The sequence below is a fragment of the Mastigoproctus giganteus genome, chromosome 11, assembly GCF_048544385.1.
Source record: "Mastigoproctus giganteus isolate SK-2022 chromosome 11, ASM4854438v1, whole genome shotgun sequence".
Classification (NCBI taxonomy): Eukaryota; Metazoa; Arthropoda; class Arachnida; order Uropygi; family Thelyphonidae; genus Mastigoproctus; species Mastigoproctus giganteus.
This window is the reverse complement of record NC_143585.1, coordinates 155,269,315-155,292,867: the sequence shown is the minus strand read 5'-3', so window position 1 is coordinate 155,292,867 and position 23,553 is coordinate 155,269,315. Positions and strand designations below refer to the sequence as shown.

At 36.3% G+C, this 23,553-nt stretch overlaps 1 protein-coding gene across 1 annotated transcript in view; it reads right to left on the bottom strand.

The window, feature by feature from the left end:
* LOC150078523 (MAM and LDL-receptor class A domain-containing protein 2-like) overlaps positions 1 to 23,553 on the bottom strand; it is a 765,548-nt gene that overhangs the window by 415,726 nt on the left and 326,269 nt on the right. Inside the window, exon 17 of the mRNA XM_090384594.1 lies at positions 9,874 to 10,050. Coding sequence (XP_090240720.1) covers positions 9,874 to 10,050 — 177 coding nt within the window. The remainder of the gene's footprint in view (positions 1 to 9,873; positions 10,051 to 23,553) is intronic.

Here is a 23,553-nt window from a genome sequence, read left to right as displayed (position 1 = left end):
GAGATCTAATTAGAGATTTATATAAGTGGAGCAGGGTATAATGATCGGCAACCCAAAATGTACTGGAGATGATCCGGAGTATATTCATTTTCTTCGTGCAAGTGGTTCTTAGATACTTGATGTGTTCCTGGAAGTTTAACTTCTTATCAAAAATTATCCCTAGGAGGCGAATACTTTGCACAATTGGTAGAGGATGATTGGCCAAATGCAACTGAGGTTCAGGATGCATTCTGTCCTTGGTGCAAAAATGTATGGCTGTAGATTTTTGGCTTGACAGTTTGTATCCATTTTGGCCATCCATAATTCAATGTTATTAATGGATATTTGTAGATGCCTCTCAATATAGTTCATATTCTGGGAATGGAAGGATATGGTGAGATCATCTGCATAGAGATATGAGTCAATGGTGTTTGGAATGCAGTTTGTGACGTTGTTTATTCGTATTGCAAACAGAGTGGCACTAAGAACAGAGCCTTGTAGGACTCCTTCTTCTAGAATGTATGTTTGAGATAAAACCTGCCGGTACCTCACTTGGAAAGATCTGTGCCAAAGGAATCTTTGAATAAAATAGGGTAAATGTCCTCTCATATGTACAGAATGGAGATCTCTTAGGATAATACCGTAGTTAGTTCCATGTGGTATCATAGGCCTTCTCTATATCAAAGCTTATCATGACGAGATGTTGCTTTCTGATGAATGCATTTCTTATGTTGAATTCAGCTTTGGTCATGAGGTCTAGGGAAGATCTATTCTTTCGGACGCCAAACTGATTATTACTGATTATGTTTTGAGATTCAAGGTATCAGGTGAGTTGATTGTGAACCATTTTTTCCGAAGTCTTACCCAGGCAACTGGTAAGAAAAATTGGTCTATAGTTGTTAGGAATCGAATTGTCTTTTCCAGGTTTAGATATGGCTATTACATAAGAATGTGGCCAGGAAGTAGGAATACATGTTCTGAGAATATCCTATTGTAAAATTTTAGCAATGAAAATAGTGATTTCTGATTGATGTGTTGAATCATTATATTGTAGATTCCATCAGGGCCAGGAGAGCTATTTCTTGAGGTGTATATAGATTCTTCCATTTCAGATATTGTGAGTGGTTGCTTATAGGGTAAAGGACATGTAGTTTCGAAGTTCAGTTTCCTTTTCTCAGCTTCAGCTTTAATTTTTTGAAAAGAGGGTTGATATGCAGTTGAGGCAGACAATTCACAAAACACCGTTTCTAAGGCATTGGCAATTTCATCAGCAGATGAGATCTCCTTCCCATTCCAATTAATAATAGGAGAAGGCAACATATGATATTTACCATTCAGTTTCTTTATTTTTTCCTAGATTATTCGGGTATCAGTATCTTTGTTGATTGAGGAGGCAAATTTTATCCATGAGTCTGTTTTCGCCTTCCGCCGGATATTACGAGCTTTGGCTCTCAGTCTCTTGAAGTTAATAAGGTTGGCAGTGGTGTGATGTTTGCGGAAGGTGTTCCATGCTGCGTTTTTTTCTCTCTTCGCTTTGTTACAATCACCATTCCACCAGTGATTGGTATGCCGATGGTTCCTTATTTGAGACTGTGGGATGGCGGCTTTTGCAGCTGTTAGTATCTGCATTCTGATATGATCGGTGACAGTGTCAATAGCAGAAGACGCTATGATTTCATCATCAAAAGATACATGACTGGTAAATTTTGTCGAGTTTACTTTGGAAAATTTCCATTTTGTTTTTGTTTCAGTTTGTTTGGAATGGGTGGTTTGAATACTACAGATCAGTGGGTAGTGGTAACTGCTTAGAGGATTGTCATGAACTGCCCACTCTATAGTTGGGAAGAGGATCGGAGAGTAAATTGAGAGATCTATTGCACTGGTTGACCTAGTAGGAAAATGGATATATGTCGGTAAGCCAGTATTTAATAGTGTCAGATTCTCTCTGTCAAGTAACATTTCAACAAGTTCACCAAGTCCATCTGAGACCAGAGATCCCCATAAAGGATGATGTTCATTAAATCTCCTAATAAACAAATAGGCAAAGGTAACTGAGAAATAAGATTTTTCAGCTGGTGAATTGTACATGATTGGTTCGGCGGAAGATAAATTGAGACCAGGGTCAGAGTGATTCCAATTACTACACGGGTGGCAACAGCTTCCAATTATGTTTGCAATGGAATGTGTCTGGAGGGGACTCGTGTGTCCACTCCAGACACATTCCATTGCAAATAGATAGTATAATTTTTGACAGAAAAGGATATTTTTGTTGTTAAATTTGTTTCTTGTAAGCATATGGCAGAAGGATTGTAACGGAGAATTAGTTCATTGATATCATCAATATTGCTGCGAAAACCTCTGCAATTCCATTGTATGATTTGTTCCATTATTTGGTTTTGTGAGTGGAAAATGGGTCTGTCTGCTTTTTGTGAGTGGCTTGTTTATATCTGTCGAGTTTTGATTTTTCTTTTCTTGAAAAGTTTCGGCGTCTTGAGTCATTGCTTTCTTCCATATCATCATTTGCATGTATTTCAAGCAGATCTTCTGAGTTGATGGTATCATCAGTGTCCATTCTTGAGGGGGGAAATTGCTTCACCTCAATTGGATGTAATTTTTGCAAATTTTCCACTTCTTGACAATGGGGAAGTTTCTGGGATGGAACTGTCAGTGGTGTATTACTGCATTGATCGACTGCCTTTGATGGAGTTGGATGTTGGACCAAGAGGACTGATTGAGCCCAGTCTGAGATCAATGTGTCTGGAGGGATGGATACTTCTGTCAGACATGCTATTGATTGGTGACTATAAGTAGCAGAGGCATAAGTGCATTTTGGATTACTTAATCTTACTTGTTTTCTTGCCTCTTGGTGGGAAACTTTATTTTCAACTTTATACTTTTGTATCTTTTAACCAACTTCCAGAGGTCGCAGTCTTTGGAGTATGCTGGATGGTTGCCCTTACAATTTGGACACTGTGGAGTTGGTGCCTTACATTCTCTTTGCGTGTGAGTTTTAACCCCACAGTTTGCACATGTTGCATCTCCACGGCATGCAGTCTGGGAATGGACGAATTTCTGGCATTTAAAACACCTTAGGGGGTTCGGAATATATGGCCGACCACGACAGTTTAGATATCCTGCCTTGACTGAAGCTGGTAGGTTTGGAGAACTGAAAGTTAAAATTATACTCCGGGTAGGGACTAAACTGCCATCTTTTCGGATCATGATTCTTTTTGCCTAGGTGACTTTTTGTTCTTTAAGTTCCTGGACTATTTCATCTTCAGGAATGTTCAATAGATCCCATTCAGTGATCACTCCCTTTGAAGAATTGAGGGTGTTATGTAGTGTGATTTGAACTGGGATTCCAATCAAGGATGTCAGACTTAATAATAGTTCAGAGTGTCGAGAATTGGTGGTCTCTATTAATAAATCCCCAGATTGGAGACGTTTCACCATTTTTGGTGAACTTGCAACATGTTCAAGGCATCTCTGAATGATAAAGGGGAGAGCTTGCCCACAGGTTGTGTTGACAGAGAATGTGTTATCAGGAATGCTGGTAATTCCTGTCTGCCAATGTCTTTCTTCATTCTCTTTGTGAGAGAGAAGTCATGGTCAGTGTCATGTGGTTGAGAGCTCTTTGGCTCTAAACGTGGAAAATCACTTGTTTCCATCTCTGCCCCTTTTAGCCCCGGGGTTTGTCTTATCCACCAAGTTAACAGCCGCCATGTGGAGGCAAGATCAGTGCCACCAGTGACCAAGCGGTTGTTTAAATTAGTAGAGTTTGTTAGTAATAAATATAAAGACTAAGAAAAGAAAGGTGGATTTCCTTTCTTGGTTCTTACTTTTTTCTCTAAAGTGTAGAACCACTTCAAGTAAACAAAAGAATAAGAATAACTAGAAAGAAACAAAAGTAAATCACTTTAGAAAGCACTCTATTATCGCAGTAAGAAAATCGCTTGTCACTATCGATTGGCACTCCTGCAAGTTGCAGCATCTTGAGACTAGGCACCTGAGAGGTGATCTGAGTGAGGTGTATAAGGCCTCGAATGGTTTGAGCAGGCTCAATCCTGATGGGATACTTCCGTTTGCTCAGACTAAGAAGCAGAAGTGGCATAGATTCAAATTGAGGAAACATAGTTATAGATTATATATGTGCAGAAGTTTGCGTTTAGCCAAAGGGTAGTTGATTGCTGGAACAACTTCCGTCTGTTGTTGTGGAAGTTGATAGCTTAAATAAATTTAAGGCTGAACTAGATAAACATTTGGAGTGAGCGGATGGGTGAAATGAGAACTTTTTTTTTTTTTTTTTTTTTTGGCTGATGTTGTATAAGCTTGCTTTCTTACATCACACGTCTCAATGCTAATGCTAAATTACCACCCTTTAACCCCTTGGACCCCTTAGTAAAGGGTCGGGCCATTATGCTCCCAGTGTATTCTAAGTACCATTATAAAAAGCTATTTTCTTTGTTTTAGCTTTTTACTTTCTAACTCTAAATTTCATACTTCAACTACCAAATATCGAGGATGCGTAAAGATTAGGGAACGACCACCGCATATCCCTGGAGCAATATGGCCCAAAGGTATAAAAGAGTAAGAAAAGTATAAGGGATTAAAGTCCTAGATTACTACATTAATAGTAGAAGACACTAGCAACTATAAAGAATATAGATAAAAATATTTAGAGCCTATAGGTACAGGGTGCAGAGTAGTCTAAAGAACTATCTGCTGAATCCATAGTAAAATTACAAGAAAGTACCTGTAAAAAACATGAAATTAGTGATAGGAAATTACATATTGCTGCAATTACGGTGATTTTGGCATTTTCTTCAGAAGTCAGCTGCCAAAACCAAGGGAAATGCAACAGATAAGCAAGAGCTTCTGTTTTGAACATGAGATATACTCAGTGAAGTATAAATTACTGTGATGATGGAGTGACTAAAAGCATGTGAAAGCTGATCTCATGGCTGACCCTACAGACGCAGAAGAAATACTAATAACAATAACTATAATAATAACTAATAACGACTAACAAAAGTGAAAAAAAACTAAGAAAATAATATTCAAAGATAGACAGAAGAGTGATGAGAAGAAAAGATGAGATGGAATTAAAGTAAATTAGTAGGTTGTGGTGGTACTTACTAACATGCCATGCTGAAGCTGGGAAGAGAGAGAGAGCCAAGGAGTGCGTGCCCATATGCAGCGTAGGAGATTCCAAATGAGAGAAATACCTGCTAATTGTTGGGGTGAATATGTAAAGTACTGTTGAAGCGACTTCATGTGTAGGAAAGAGGAAGTCGTAGAATGTAAAATTATGATTGGGTGAGAACGAATTAAACGCATGCATCTCAGCAGAGCATAAAGAATTGACTGTAAAGTAGAGTGATATAGACGCTCAACATATTGTAAGGTGAAAACAAAGAATATAGTATAAAATAGCATCTCGATTCCTTTCGAAAACCTAATTGCATTCAAGAAGGAAAGTAAATAGGGTTAAGAATAGCAAATAGAATAATGACGAAGGGTGACAAAGGTGGTGCTCGGGCAGTTTGGGGTTGGGATTACAGTTCCTCTAGTAGGGCCTTGAACGAAGTTCTGGGAGAAAGTTACAAGTTTTTAAGTCAATTGTGTTGAAAATAGTGGAAAAACCATTGTTTATCATTTAGGGTTAAAACTTTAATGTTTTCCTTTTCCTCTTTCCAGAAACATTAGCATCAGTAAAGAAACATGTTGCAAGAAAGCAAGATTATATAGCATCAGCCAAAAAAAAACAAACAAACCTCCCTCACTCCATCATCAAAGTAATTTACACTTCACTGAGTATATTTCATGTTCAAAACAGAAGCCCTTGCTTATCTGTTGCATCCACTTCTCACCCATCCACTCATTCCAAATGTTTGTCTAGTTCTGCCTTGAATCTATTTAAGGTTTCAACTTCTACAATTACAGATGGAAGTTTGTTCCAGCAATCGACTGTCCCCTGGCTAAAGGCAAATGTCTGCACATCTCTCCTACAACTGTCTTTCCTCAATTTTAATTTATGCCCTCTCAGGTGATTATTCTGAGCAAGAGGAAGAATCCCATCAACATTAAGAATTTTCAAACCAATCAAGGCTTTATACACCACAATCTGATCGTCTCGCAGGCACCTAGTCTCTAAAAACTGTAATTTGAAAAATAAGCTTTCTTCTTAAGAGCAACCCTTTGTTCCATTCAATAATCATGTTACCTTTCTCTGTACTCATTCCAGCAGCTCTACATACTTCTTCTTAAAACAGGAGGCCTTCAGACCTGTATGCAGTACTCAAAGTGTGGCCTGACCATTGCCTTATACAAGTGGATAATTACTTTAACCCTGCTAGAAAAATTCCTGTATATCATTGACAATACACCAAGAGCTACTCTTGCAGACTGTCTGCACTGCTCAGAAAACTTCATATCTCATTGAACAATTACTCCCAGATCCTTTTCATTCTCTACCACTATCAGTGTAGTACTACACAGTTGATATTTACTCTGGGGTTACTGCTTCCCATATGCAGTAATTTATATTCGTCAATGTTAAACTTCAGTTGCCACCTCTCAGCCCATCTGCCCAACATTTCTATACCCTGTTGCAGTAGCATACTGTCCCTAGTGTCATTAACAAACCTGCTGACCTTCGTATTGTCTGCAAACTTGGATATTAAGCATGATATATCATCATCAATATCATTAATAAATACAGAAAACAACAATGCACCCAACATTGAACTCTGGGGTAAAACAAAAAAAAAAAAGGTAAACTGCAGCCATTATCAACCCACTGCAGGATGGAAGCCTCCTCAACAATTCAAGCTGATTAAATGGAGCATAATCTGCCATGCTGGTCTAGTGCGGTTTGGCAGATCGACCGTATTTAGCAGTCAGGAACTTGAACCCTAGTCTACTCAAAGAGTGTGTGCTACTGCACTCCTGTGCTTGACCACTCGGATACAGAGACAGACATTGTCCATTAATAACATTAGTCTACGAAGAGCAGTGTCCATTGATTACCATGCTCTGTCTTGTCCCACTCAACCATCCCTTTAACCATAGCAGCAATTTGCCTTCAATGCCACACTACTCCATTTTGTGCAGCAGTCTTCCGTGTGCAACAGTATCAATAGCCTTGCTAAGATCCAAATATATGATATCGAAATTATTCTTTGCATCCAGTTCCTTTGTGACCTCATCATTGAATCCAATCAAATTGATCAGAAATACTTCCCCTTAACAGACTCATGCTGTGTCAGAGCTATAACTGAAGCCTTGTCTAGATGATCCTGCAGTGCTTCTTTAACCAGTGCTCCATTAATTTCCCCGGCTACGGAGGCACCATTATCTGCAGATTCTTAATGCCTGAAGAATCCCTACTGATAATCAGATCAAGAGTATTACTCCCTCTAGTTGCCTCCCAAACATCCTGCTGCTATAGAAAACAATCATCCAATAAATCCAAAAAAGACATGCTAGAGTGACCAATCCACAAATTCCAGTCAATATCTGGGAAATTAAAATTTTCCATTATAAGACACTCTGATTTACTGGCCCATTTTATTTCTCTGTATAGCTGTTTATTATAGTCATCAGTATACTTAGGCGTATAACACATTCCTACTCTCAATTATGCTTTCCCAGTGCTTATGTCACACCAAACTCACTCGACACTGCACTGTCCAGCCATGTTGACTGGCTGTACTTCCTTGGATTTAGTGTGTTTCTTAACTAATAGCATAACCACTAATCCCTTTCTATCCTGTCTATTCTTCCTGTACACACTGTACTCCCCAAATTCCAGTTCTGTATTCGTTATATCTGCATGACACCACGTCTCTGATATCCCAATGTTTGTCTCTGGAATCCCCTGCACCTTGTTTTCCAGACTGCTGCTCATTCCAATAGAAGCAGTGGAAGAATCACTTTCACTTCTGCCAGTGGTTACTGTTAATCTATTAGTCCCTGTATCCCCCAAGCTAGCAGTTTTCTGACCCATTTAACACTGCCTCGATAAAATAATCTTGCACCTTTTCTATTTAAGTGTATCCCATCCCTGTAGAAGCAGTCTCTCCTGCTAACAATCACAGACCAGGCTGAAAAAAATTCTACCTCTTGAGCAGTGCACATTCTTTCCAGGGCCAAATTGATCGAGAAGGCTCTCATCATATACTGCTTCCTATCGTGTCTTGGCAGATTTGTAGACACTTTCAAATTCAACCCTAACTCACGACTTTTTTTCAACATTGACCTATACTTGCTATGGTGAGATCGGCAGAAGGACGACCATATGAGGAAAGACTCCGACTATGTAGGCTATACAGCTTAGTAACCCGGCATCTTAGAGGTGACCTGACTAAGATTTATAAGGATCTGACAGGGATTCGTAAAATGAAGGTGGAATTCTCACTGTTTTAGCGATTTATGATCACCGAACTAGGGATCATAAATTCAAATTACAGGTCTTGAAGGTTAACATAGATTGTAGGTAGTTTTCTTTTAGCCAGCAAGTCATTGATAGCTGGAAGAAGTTTCCCTCCTCAAAGCCTGTGGCTTCCTTGCACTATATGGCAAATTCTATTACTATTACTATCTACATGATAATATTCAGTAACATATGGCGATGAAATGGAACTAACTGTTTACTTAAAATTAAAATTATAGAAAATAATACATTCAAAAATTTCTCAGTTATGCCTATTCCAAGTTGTTAGTTATCTAATAAACTGTCTAAATGGGCATCAGCCATATTGGATGCCTCTTAATAAATGCAAGTTTTAATGCACTAATTGCATTTTATGAGATGGGGGCACAAATGCTCATGTATTACTGTATGTGCCCTGTGTTTTTCCACAGCTATTTTGAAATGTGATTTCTTGCATGTTGTCTTCACTGTAATTGCTTTATATCTAATAATTCATGTTGTGTTCATCTTAAACAGTCCCCTCAACAATTTCTCCAAACTGTGCTCTGGTGTACCTTCTTTTATTGTACTGGTGTCTGCTTTTATTTCTCCAGTACCATTTAAATTAGTAGTAGGCATTTAACTTATTATAAATACCAATGTAGTAGTAGTAGTAGTGGCATGTGATGCAAGAAAGCAAGTGTATGAGCTTATGCAGCATCAGCCAAAAAAAAAAAAAAAAAAAAAATCACACCATTCCCTCCAAATGCCTGTCCAGTTCCTCCTTAAATTTATTCAACCTATCAACTTCCACGACAGATGGAAGTTTGTTCCAGCAATTAACCACCCGCTGGCTAAAGGCAAATTTCCACACATCTATTCCACATCTGTCTTTTCTTAATTTGAATTTATGCCCCATTAGGTTCGTAATCTGAACAAGTGGAAGGATCCCATCAGAATTCAGCATGCTCCACCCATTCAAGGCCTTATACATCTCAATTAGATCATCGTGCAGGTGCCTAGTCTCCAGCCACTGCAATTTGCAGAACTCAAGCATCTCTTGGTAAGAGGATCCCTTCATTCCCCTCACCAATCTTGTTGCCCTTCTCTGTACACGCTCAAGTAAATCTACATCCTTCCTAAAATGAGGCCTCCAGACCTGTACGCAGTACTCAAGGCGTGGCCTGACCATTGCCTTATACAGAGGGACAATCACCTCCTTCGCCCTGCTAGTAAAATTCTTATATATCACTGACAAAACCCCATGACCTGCCCTGGCAGCCTGTCTGCATTGCTCAGAAAATTTCATATCATATATAGAGAATACCAGTGTGTATAGCAATATCACCTTTTGTGCCATTAAAGGTGTAACCTGCTCTACAACATCATAATAAATCTTTGTCCCATTTTGTTGTTTTGCTGACTGTAAAATACTTTTAATGTGAAACTCATAAATTAACCAAAGCTAGAAAAATACTTACATCAAAATTATAGCTATTATTTTCGCTGCTCACTAATATATCTCCTCTTTCCCAAAAATCATCTGCTCCATAAGAATCATAACATCTGATAAGCTCTAATCCTCCATTAAAATAACTGGTCCTTCTGTATATATTAATTGTTTTATTGAATCCAAAAAAGTTATACCATAGCCGTAACTGAAAGTAAAGTAAAGAAAAGCAATACCATTAAATTTCAACTGATTTCATTGTTTATAGATATATACATTTTAATAATGAGAGATAATGCTATCTTATAGAATTTGGGCTTAAATTATTATTATTATTTTTTTTATGTAAACCCCAAACACGAGAGGAGTTAGAACCTATAGTACTTAGTACAGTGCTTGGGTCGGAAGTTGAGAAGATGAAAGAAGATATTTGTTGACATTGGACTTGAACTTCTGTAGACTGTAATTTTCAGGAAATACGTATGAAGGAAGGTTGTTTCAGAAAAGGGCAGTTGAATGAATAAACGAGGAAGATGAAAAGTTGGTTCTGTGAGTTTGAAGTTGGACAGTAAATGGATGTTGGCTGGTGGTGGCACGTGTTCGGACTGTTTTGAAAGAGAGAGCAGGAATTATAGAAGCTAATTCAGAAGAACAGTGCCTATGGTAGTATCTGTAGAAGAGGCATGCAGCAGAAACAGTACGTCTATGAGACAGCGAGTGGAGAGACTCTGTTAGAGATGAATCATTTTGGGGATTCAGGGTAATCCCCAAAAGAGATATATCATTCTGCCTAGAAATCGGAGTGTCACTAAAGATAAGCATAGGAGCAGAAGAATCCTTTTTGCGAGATATAAGACAAGACTGAGATTTGGAAGGGTTGATATCAACTAAGTTGTCTTTGTCCCACTGGAGAATTACCTGAAGATCGGCATTTAAGGAATTTGTAGCAGATTTTCGAGAAATTGAAGCTGATTGAGCAGGACAAGGTTTCTCAAAATGGAAAGTGGAATGTAATGTGCCATTATCGGCAAAACTATGGATAGGATTTCCAGTCAATGGAAGAAGGTCATTAATATACAAGAGGAAAGGAGTGGGAGGAAGAACTGAACCTTGGGGGACACCGGCATTTGTGGAGAAGTTAGAAGACAGAGAGCCATCTACAATCACCCTCAGTGAGCGATCAGAGAGAAAACTGCATAACCAATTACAAAAAAACAGATGGCAAACCATAAGAAGAAAGTTTGGTTATAAGACCTTTATTCCAAACACTATCAAAAGCCTTTGAGATATCAAGAGCATCTACTTGTGTTTCACTGAACCTTTCCATTGATTTAGTCCATAAATGGGTAACATAAGCCAGAATATCACCAGTGGATCGACACTGACGGAATCCATACTGGCGATCATTGATCAGATGGAAGGCTTCTAGGTAGTTTAAAATTTGGCAGTTAATTGATTTCTCCATTACTTTGGAAAGAGTAGAAGTAATTGCAATGGGATGATAATTGGATGGGAGGGATTTGTCACCCTTTTTAGGAACTGGCTGGATATGAGCAAATTTCCAAGCAGAAGGAAAAACACCTTTGGAATAAGAAAGTGAAAAAAGGTGGCAAATAACAGGAGTAAGTTCAGGAGCACAGGTTTTGAGAACAAGTGGAGAAATATTATTGGGACCTGGATCTTTCTTAGCATCAAGATTCGTTAAAATCCTTCTGACATCCTTCTGACGGAAGACCAGTGAAGGCATTGAATGAAGCGTTTTGGGAATAGTGGGAGGTGTTTTACCAAGATCGTTAATGCATGAGTTGAAAGAAAAATGGGATGCTAGCAGGTCAGCTTTATCCTTGGCTGAAGGGGCAACAGAACCATCTGGTTTGGACAGAGGTGGGAGCAGAGATGGGCAAAAGTTGCAGCCAATAGCTTTGGCAAGAGACCAGAATGCTCGGCTACCATTAGGGCAAGAAGCAAGTTTTCTACTCTTAGCCTGTTTAAACTCTAGTTTGGACTGGTTAATAACTGCTCTACAATTGTTGCAAGCTTTGGTGTAGGCACAAAATGAAACTGAAGAATTAGAAACAAGCCCGTTACGATATGCAACATTCTTCTCTTGAACAGCCTTAGCACATTTATTGGAAAACCAAGGTTTAGATAAAGGACGAGATTTTAAAGTGGAGTGTGGGATAAAGGATTCCATTCCTGCAAGAATAATTTCACTGACACGATGTGAGCATCAGAACTTTTGAAACAGTAATCCGACCAAGGAAAAGAAGAAAAGAAGTCTCGCAGGTCATTCCATTTTGCATTCTTGTAATGCCAAACAACACAAGGTTAGGAATAGCCATGAGATAAAGGTTCCATTGGAGAACAGACAATCACCAAGTTGTGATCTGAAGTGCCTAAAAGACCTCTCACTTCGATCGTGTACTTAGAAGGGTTGTTTGTGAGAAAAAGATCAAGCGTATTGGCTGTATGATTAGGATTGTCCGGTATTCTTGTAGGTAACAATCTGTGCAAGATCATTAGTAATTGCCAGCATCGCGACCAGCTGGGTCGGTGTGACTAGAAAACTGAAGCCAGCTGGAGTTGTGAACATTAAAATCACCAAGGAAAATTACCTAACTATTAGGAAAGTTGGACTGGAGAAAGTCAAGTTGCAAAGAGAGGAAGTCAAAGAGCTCCAAGTGATTAGTGGAGTTGGGAGAACAGCAGAGACAACAGATAAATTTGACACAATGAGGTAGAGAGATTTTAAGCCAGAGAAGATCAAAGAGAGGAGATTCCAAATTGCCAAGTCTCTGACAGGGAATATCTGAACGAGCATATGCACAAGTACCACCTTTGAGGCAAAAGGAATTATACAGCGAATAATTTGGGAATCTGAGATGAGCAGTAGTTGAATCAACCGATAACTGAGATTCTGTCAGAAAAAGTCCATGGGGTTTGGCAGACTGCAAGTGGAAATGGAAATCGTTGAAATTAGAATTGAGACCACGTATATTTGTGAAATGAATTAGGAAGTGGTTTAGATCTTTTCGCAGATAAGCTTGCCCTATTAGTTTGACAATTCATGGTGTATTCAATAGTAAGAGAAAGTGGGTGGGACATGATGTATGAAGTAATGAAATTTTAGATATGGCGTACACATGGTAAGAATATACCCACAATGCTCCCCGCATACACACTACTCGGACTTCCTCCAGTCACTATCTGGCAGAGTAGAGGTAGCAAGATTATACACTAGCTGATCCAGAAGACTCCTAGAGAGTTACCAATAGGTTCGTTCCGGTGTACTAACTAACGGCCGTCCTGTGAACACCGTTTTAGAGCTGTACCCTCGAAATGTAAGGAATATTGGATCTCACCACGATGTTCATCATAACCTCAAAAGTCATCAATCATACTGCATGATGGAAGAGATGGGGAAGGGTTGACCGGAACTTAGCTCTAGAGACTAAACATGGGTTCCACCACTTCAAGCCTCCAAAAAGCAAAGTGGTGGTATTGCACTGGTTGATGAGAGTCATCTACCACCTAGTAATTAAATTATTTGATGCATATGATATATAAAAATAATTTATATATATATATATATATATAAAGATTCATTATCATATTTTACTTACAGGTCAATAGCAAAAGATATACAAAGTCTGCATACCTAAAGTTTGTTTATATCAGAAGGGCAACCTAATATTTGTTTAATAGCCTATTTTTGAATAAGCTATTAAACAGACAGGAGAACATCATTTTATTATAATATTCTACTGATATATATATACAGTGCTTTTTTGTAAAAAAAATAGTTGCTGGTACTTATTCTTTACTATCAGGAAAAACTGAAAATTAAAAGGATATGAAAAGTACTTTGAAAATTATTTTTTCCTGATATTGTTATTTTACTAGTAATTTTTTTTAGAATAAGAACAACAAAATAAGTGTATTAACACACTGTTTATTAAGCATACATTTATTATATGTATATAAAAAATTAAGTAAATTTTTTACTTAATTTTTTACATTCATGTATATAAAAAAATAAGTAAATGTGAGTAAAATAAGTAAAAAATAATAACATAAGTAAAAATAATTTCATAATAAAGTTTTTGTAGAATATTCCAAATTTTTATTAAGTTCTTATCCGACACCCTATTCCAGGGGGTGGCAACCTTTTTTGAGTGAAGAGCCATTTTTTATCTAATTAAAAAAAAAGAGAGAGAATCCAGAGAGCCACACCTCAGCTCAAGCTGGGAGGGGGGGGGGGAGTTGTTTAAGAAATGGAATAGAGTGGTAAGGTGTTTGCTAAAAAAAATATTTTTTTTTTGAAAAATTGAAAATTTTTCAAAAATTTTTTTGAAAAACATTGAAAAAATGTAACAAACATCCAATTAAGTACAAATTAATGTGACTTTTGCTGATGAACTTCTTGAGCAAGTGTCTTCCAATATCATGTGAGTATGTCGTAATTAAACATGCTCGCATTGTTCAGATGACGGTTTCTTGATTTATTTTTAATATAGTTCATGTTCAAAAATATTTGCTCGCAGAAATATGTCGAACCAAAAACTGAGAGAAGTCCAAACACAAATATTTTCAAATTCATATATGGGTCCAGTAAGCTACTCCAGGTATCGAACCCAATTTGGTCTGCATTTTAAAGTCATCTATCACCATCCATTTGTGTAGTTGCAAGGGCAGCCTTTTGCCTCTCCAAATATGAAAAATTTCAGTTTTAAGGCATTTTAGTCTTGCACTCCACGTCCTTGATTTTTAAGTCCTCTTAACTCCATTTCAAATTGTGCTTCATGTGAGCTGTAAAGCCACAGTTACATGTTAAAATAGCTGCATGCAGCTCGCGAGCCGCAGGTTACCGACCCGTCCTATGCTGACTTCTTTTCTTCCTCTTTGTGTGTCGGTTGCTGAATGACGCTTCCGAAGCAGCCATGAATCGACATATTTTGCTGTATCGAAGCGGGTCAGCAGTGGGCCTACAATTAAAAAACAGTAGTGAAGAAACTATTTTTGTCATCAACGAAGCACTGGTTGGGCTGGCGATCAGATTCATTTGTGAAAATCCTCATTCACATTCACTCAACGAAATCGGTATCGTACTCAGAGCATTTATCAAATGCTTCAATTCTTCTGAAACCTTCTTATCAATTAGGTATCCACAAATTGCATCTCTTTCATTTAACTGTAACCTAATTGACAATTTTCTTACTTCACTTTCACCAAATGCCAACAATTCATGTTTAGAAGGATTAATACCTTTGTTGTCCTCGTTTTACTTCACTCGTTATCAGTATTGTCACTAGCTCTTACATTTGAATTTTTTCTTTTCTTTTTTTTGAAACTGTCCAAAATGTTGGTGTCATCCGGATATTCAGGTACTGTGACCATGTAAACAGAGATAAGGAAATATTATGGGAAAATGTGGATAAAGCACTTCACAAAACAACAGATGATAATTTGTCGGGGTAAAAGAATTCACTTTTCTAATTCTGAAACGGGGCGCTTATGGTTGATTCAAGGTGTCCAACCTACAGCCCACGAGGAAGGTGAATTAAACAGTATTTTAAATTTTGTTCATTATCATTAAATGTATTTGTGTATTGTACTTAATAAAATTTTCGAATATTTCACTTTTACTTTTACATGCAACAAGATATGAAAAATGTAACACGGTAAAGAAATCTAACTGAATTTTTTTGAATATGGCCCCTGTACAGGAAAAGGTTGGACATCACTGCGGTAGAAGGCGGGCCAGAGCCCATTGGGAATATGCGATCTGCTCACTCTTGACTAGCGCGACTCCTCCGTATGTGGGACAAGTGGTCGGATAGGTTTTACCAGGTACCACTAAGTTGTAGAATGCGTTAGCTCTCTTAATTTGTGCAGCAGCACTAATTGCCTGAAGGCCAGAAATGGGAACAGTGCATACTAAGTTAATTCTCTCTTAATCCTTTCGCTATATGAAAAAATTCTTCGCTCAGCGGAAACTATTTTAAATGTAACTTCCAAGGGGAATTCAAAATAATCCACTATAAAAGGACTTCGTTAAACTGAGGCCCAACTGAGTAATTTAGAATTATAAAAATGGTTATACAGTTTTATATAGAAAATATCTTAAAAATAGACAGTAAAAAATGCACATTTAGTTAAATAATTTTAAGTTTATTTGAATAGTAGGTAAACGTGAAAAAAAATTATGGAATATTACAAATTTCGAAGTGCACTGCATCCAAATGTCACACGTCACTGTTAATAAAGGTACTATCCCATATATATATATATATAGTCAAGAATAATGATATAGAGAGGCTATACATTCAGTGGGGAGGGGGGGAATTTAAGTTTGAATTTGAGTAAGTCTGAATTACAATATCATAACTTATGGATCAGGGACACTGCAATAGCAAAATGTACCCTACAGCCATAATGTGTATATGTATATATAAAATATTTCAAGTAAAAAGTATGCTAACGAGCTTTGTGTATGAATTAAAAATTAAAACTAATGAATATACTGTATACCCTGGGAGCGAAATATGTTGTGAAAGAAAAAAAAAAGTTCAGTTCTGTTTTGTTCAGTTTGGCTAGCAATGGTAAGTCCCTGTCTTACGGTATATACTAATTTTGGTTTTTCTTAACGTTTCACTTACTTCTGTAAGGTCATCCACGATCTGTATGCAACACTTTTATTAGTACACTAACATAAATTCAAATTTGTTTAAACTATATTTGTTAATTTTAATTTTACATTTTTAAATTTATGTTATAAATTACCACGTGGCTTTTCACACGTGTACCAATGCATACAGAACATGTCGGAAACAGAAGTAAGAGCATTGCTGCCTTTTTCATTATTTTGGTGGATGACCTCTGATGAAGACACAAAAATTACGAAAGACACTGCAATGTTATTTCCACCTTGGTCGTTTTTTCCCAAATTTTTCAAAATTTATTTGATATCATTTCAATCTGTGCAAATCTTATCATTTTATTTTACAGTTCATTTCTCCCCCCCGACCCTTTTTTTTTCTTTCACAACATATTCCGCTCCCAGGGTATACGGTATATTCATTAGTTTTAATTTTTAATTTATACACAAAGCTTGTTAGCATACTCTTTACTTGAAATATTTTATATATATATATATTTTTTTAAACCTTATTCTAATTTATATGATTATATATATATATATATATATATATATATATATATATATATATATATATATATACAGGTAGTTCTCACTTTACGAATTTCCAGGTTTAAGAGTTTTTTTTTTCAACGTATCAAGTATCAACAAAGTCGAAAATATGAATATTAATTGCAAAAAATGAATGTTAAACATTCATAAACACCGCATTTCAAACCACGCATGCTATACAATACAGTGTGCCTAGCTTTACGATATTAATCCTTTCCAGAGACACCATCGTATCTTGAAAATATCGTAATGTGAACCCAATAACACATTGTTTTTGGTAATTGGTTCCATGACTTCAGAAGTTGAAATTTTCGCTATATAACTCTCTAAAAGGTTGTTTTTATATTGCAAATTGTATTAGTTACCAATTCAAATCACTAAAATGCACTATACTTTCATTGTTATCATATGTTCTGTCATAAGAACCAATTTTGAATGGCTTTGTGACATTTTTCTAAAGCACATTTCTAGAGGTCACGACCATAAAACAATAAAAACAATTTGCACTTTCCAGTTTATTGGGCTTTTCTCTTAGTGCAATCAATTATAAACTCGATGAACTTGCATTTGCAAAAAAAAAACATAAATAAATAAATTTTCCGAATCCTCTCTGGTCATATCTTTTTTTTTTTTTTTTTTTGTTTAAGCTTTGTAAACTTGTTACTCTGCGCAAATCGTGTTAGTTGCAATTTGTGCGTTCCATTAAAAAATGCTTTTTAAGCATTTTTTTTAATGGAAAGCATTTTTTAATTAAGCATTCTTAAAATGCTTAATTGAAACTTATAAAGAAAATAGAAGATTATCCTGGAAACAAATGCCTTTTGAAGCATTTCTGAAGAAGACGACTTCTTGTGCAACAAACCAATGAGTGCTGAGCCAGTAATAAGTGATCAACGAGTGTGCATTTAGTCGATGATGAAGAATAAACATTCTTTAAAATTTGTAAATTATAAATAATTTCTTGATTAATATAATTTGCTTGATTTTACCGGCTACATTTTAATTTTTTTGGATAAATTAATCATTGTTTAAACATGAACTAATTAGCTAACTAATTTCATTGCTGAGAACGTAACCCCTAATTTTAACATTATGTCTATCGGATTTAATTCCCGCTTTATGAGCATGCACTAGGAATAGGAATGAGTTAACTCGTAAAGTCGAGAACTACCTGTATACTGAAATTTCAATGAATTGATTTCTAAATGTATTTAAATTCCAGTTTATATAAATAATTTAATTTGATTTAAAAGTACAACTGTGTGTATTTCAGAGAAACACTTTATAGTTTATTGCTTTTTCAGTCAATTTCACCATAAAAAGATTCCAATTAACAGATAATCAATGCCAAACTGTGAATATGGCAGTTTGGAATTTATTATCAAGAATGCCCCTAACCTAAGTTGTAAATTAGATGACTACTGTAATTCAGATGATGAGTGACAAATGATTTGCCAGTGTTTTATGTGAAGAGTTGGGATTGGTAATGGATTTCAAAGAGATGTGAAATGCTATCTTAATAGCTGAAATCTGATTACCTGATTACTGGTTTATTGAAACCTCTTGTAGTGTGATTTATTTAAGTACACTACTTTAAATAACACACTGTATAGTTTCTGTATACAGAAAGCTGAGTTAGTTTTGCCTATATGTTTAAATTAAATATGGGCATGGATGGTCACATTATGACTTTTAGAAAGAAAATAATTTTATTATTTTTTTTTCCTAGTTCAACAGACTAGAAACAATTATGATGTGAATTTTTCTGTTTAGTAATAAAAGTGAAATGAAAGTAAATTGTTTTTAAAATTCTTATCAAGAGGTTTCTCAAATTGTAAATATACCATTGGAGTGGATGAGAGGCAAAGAAAAGAAGGCGTTATTATTGGTTGAGGAAAGCATAACTAATAAATAAAAAAGGCTAAAGAGTAATGTGCGAATTTCAGCAATTAATGGAATGAGTACACAAATGTATTAGATGAAGTGAGATTTGGATGTGAAAAGCTTATCTTTAATTAACCTATTCAAGGTTTATACTTGGTACAGTCAGTAAATGCAGTGAAACTTACTGTTGTCACAGTGCAAGTTCAATCTTCATTTATATATTGCATAAAAGTTTGTTAATTATTGAATACATGTTTTGTTGATGTGTGTTTGAAGTGAATTTATTTTATCAAAATTTCTAAGGGTGGACAATTTCAAATTTGAAACATTATGCAAACATGAAATTTTAGGGAAATCTACATTTGAATCACTGGAAGTGATGGATCAGGTTTATGGAGAGGATTTTTAGGTTCAGGCTGACATTAGGTTCAGTCAAACACCTACTCCTTTTGTGTGCGATATCTTTTCCCCAAATTCCATTAACTCTCTTTGCTATCCATTTCCCCATCTTAAAGTATACCTCACCCACCTTTTGAAATTGCTAATACCTCCTGTGTCATGTTCTGAATAATTTCCTCAACTGTTGAAAATTTGTGATCTTCCAAGGGTATTAAACATTGGGAGAAAAAAAAAAAAAAAAAAAAAAAAAACATAAAGAGCTAAATCCAATGGGTTTGAATGATTTCCTCAACAGTTGAAAATCTGTGACCTTCCAAAGGGTTTTTAAGAGTGTGGTGTAAAAAAGTAATCACAAGGAATTAAATCTAATGAATATGCCAGATGGGGAAACCACAGTGATGGAGTTTTACAAAAAATGTTTGAATGGAAATGGCTGAGTGTGCAGCGGTGTTGATGCAAGCACCAATTACTTGAAGCTTCTTTACTAAACATTTTCTCCAATTTAGCATCATAAATAAACAGAATTATTTATATTTCCAGTTTGCCATTTGGAAATGCAATCCAAATTCAAAAAATTGCATAATTGCGATCCTCATATCTGATTGAGAATGTTTCTCTTGTTTTTTTTTAGGGGGGGGGACCTTAGAGATGACGGAGTCTTCCATTGAGAGGCCTGGGCCTTTGTTCTTGGGTCATGTCTGAACCAGGACAGTAAAAGGATGTTGACTGGTTGTGGCATGTGTTTGGACTGCTTTGAAAGAAAGAGTGGCAATTATAGAAGCCAATTCAGAACAGTGCCCATGCAAGTATCTACAGAGAAGGCATGCAACAGAAACAGTCTATGAGACAGAGTGTAGAGACTCTGTTAGAGATGAGAGATTAATTTAAATGGCATGGTAGGCCGGATTTATGATTTCTACAGAGTCAACAACTGTTTGGAAGAAAAGTAATGCCGAGAGTGAAAGAGAAAACCCAGTTTCTTAGATGTAGAGGAAACAGTATTTGTAATGTGCTTTATGCCAATAGAGATTAGAAGTCAGAGTAATCCCCAAGATCTTGCATAGAAATCGTCATCGAAGATAAGCATAGGAGCAGAAGAATCCTTTTTGCAAGATATAGGACAGGACTGAGTTTTAGAAGGATTGAAATTAAGTTGTCTTTGCCCCACTGGAGAATTATCTTGAGATCAGCATTTAAGGATTTTGCAGTGGATACTCAAGAAGTTGAAGCTGTTTGAGCAAGGCAAGGTTTCTCAAAATGGAAGGTGGAATGTAATGTGCTATTGTCAGAAAAACTATGGATAGGATTTTTGGTCAATGGAAGAAGGTCATTAATATACAATAGGAAAAGAGTGTAACTGAACCTTCTAGAATACCAGCATTACTGGAAAAGTTAGAAGACAGAGAATCATCTACCATCACCCTCAGTGAGCAGTCAGAGAGAAAACTGAATACCCAATTACAAAGAACAGCTGGCAAACCATAGGATCGAAGCTTATTTAGAAGGCCTTTATGCCAAACACAATCGAAAGACATTGAAATGTCAAGAGCAATGGCATGAGTTTCACCAAACTTTTCCACTGAATTTGTCCATAGATGGGCATTATAAGCCAGAATATCACCAGTGGATTGACACTGACGGAATTCATACTGGCGATCATTGATCAGATGAAAGATTTCCAGATAGTTTAAGAGTTGGCGGTTAATTGATTTCTCCATTATATTGGAAAGAGTAGAAGTAATGGCAATGGGACGATAATCAGATGGAAGGGAATTGTCAGCCCTTTTTAGGAACTGGTTGGATATGAGCAAATTTCCAAGCAGAAGGAAAAACACTTTTGGAATAAGAAAATGAAACAAGATGACACAAAACAGGAGTAAGTTCAGGAGCACAGGCTTTGAGAACAAGTGAAGAAATACCATCAGGACTTGGAGCTTTCTTAGTATCAGATTCATCAAAATCCTTCTGACATCCTTATGATGAAAGCTCAGAGGAGACAATGAATGGAGTGTACTGGGAATGGTTTGAGGTGATTTATCAAGATCATCAATACATGAGTTGAAAGAAAAACAGGATGCTAGCAGGTCAGCTTTATCTTTGGCTGATGTGGCAACAGAACCATCTGGATTTGACAGAGGTGGGAACAGAGATGGGCAAAAATTGCGGCCAATAGCTTTGACAAGAGACCAGAATGCTCGGCTACGATTTGGACAAGAAGCAAGTTTATTACTCTTAGCCTGTTAGAAATCTGGTTTGGACTGATTAATAACTGTTTTACAAAGTATAATAATACTTAATAATAAATTTTATTATTATGCAATGTTACTTATAAAAATGTGGTACTGGAAATATTTTATATAAAAATTCAGAAATATTATACAATTTCAGAGAATATAGGCTTAGTGGTTCATTTTAAAAATATAATGTTGAAAGGGGTTTGCGATAAGAAATATTACATTGGAAGGGGTTCGTGAGTCAAAAAGGTTGGGAACCACTGGAAAAATGAATGAAGGGGAATCCTCACTGTTCTAAACAATTCACGAACTAGGGGTCATAAATTGAAATTACAATCCAATCTAAACTTCAATTCAAATCGAGGTTTAGATTAGATACAAAAGGTCAACTGGATACCTACCTATGTGAAGAGCATATAATTTGTGTTTTCTTATCTACTTGCTTGGGTTTTTTTTTTTTTTGGTCAGTGCAGCAAAAGCCTGTGGTTTCCTTGCACTATATGGCAAATACTATTACTATAAGTACTCAGACCTAAGACAAAAGGTCAAAGATATGTGGCATATGGAACAAGTGATGACCATCCTGATCACCACATCAACCACCAGCATGGTGCTAAAAAGCCCACATAAGAATCTAGCAACAACAACAGGCCTCCCAGAGAACACTTACATGGAACTCCAGAAAACAGTAATTCTGAACACCTGAAAGATAGTAAAGAGTTCCCTGATTGGCTAAGCTAAAGAGAGCCAACATGAAAACTCCAGGAAACTTAACAAACTGGTTTGCCGCAGCCCCAGTTTCTCCCTGCATTCCCGGTAAACAGATGGTGCATGTTATCGGTAGCGGCAGTAGAAGTTGAGAAAAATATATTCATTGATGCGCAGGTGTGACAGACAATGTAATGATCAGTTTTTTCTCATTATTAAAAGCAGATTATTGGTGGTCCATTAGTGTTTTCCCTATTAAAAAAAACATATTACTGATTTTGTTGTACGTTTTTAAGGTTAGGTTATGTTTTCAACCTAAACCTAAACTTAAGGTTAGAAAACCTAACCTTAAGGATAAGGATAGGTTAGGAAAAAAAGGAAAAGGTGTCTTTATTTTTCATTATATTTCATAACATGACCTTAAATGTTAGGTTGGAAATAATAGGAAAAGGTTTCCCTACCTGACTTTAAAGGTTAGGTTATGAAATAATAGGAAAAGAAAGATTCTTTATATATATATATATATATATAATAATGTCAATGAATCACTTAATGCTATGATGTTATCGTCTGTCACACCTATGTATTAATCTATATATCTTTCTTGACTTCTACTACCACCGTCTGTTTATCAAGAATGCACAAAGATATTGTGGTAGTGGCAAACCAGTTTGTCATGTAACTTTCTAGTAGTTTTCTGTGGTTCTCTTGTTGGCTTTTTTTTACTTTTGCCCCTCGATCAACAGTGACAATAATAATAATAGTAGTAGTAGTAGTAGCTGGACACAATCAATGACCCACGCACTTGGTAAATAAATAAAGTAAAATAATCCCATAATAAAAGGAGAAAAAAGTTGTTTATAATAATATTAAAAAGAATAGAAGATTTATATTTCAGAGTGGTCATATATAAGTACAGTAAACCTTCGATTCATGGATTAATAGGGAAAGAAGTATTGATTATTAGCAAATCAGAGACTGCTGGGAATCATTGGGGTACAAGTAAACACATGGGTTGTGTTAGGGTAGCTAAGAAAAAGAACAGGTGCATGTATACTTGTGTGTACACCAATGCTAGGAGTTTAGTAAATAAATTTGATGAATTTGAGGTATTGCTCAAAACATCAAAGGCAGATATTGTGGGGATTTCAGAGACGTGGTGTCACACAGATATAAGAAATGCAGAACTGGAATTTGGGGAGTACAATGTGTACAGAAAGGATAGACAGGATAGGAAGGGAGGAGGGGTTATGCTATTAATTAAGAAACACATAAA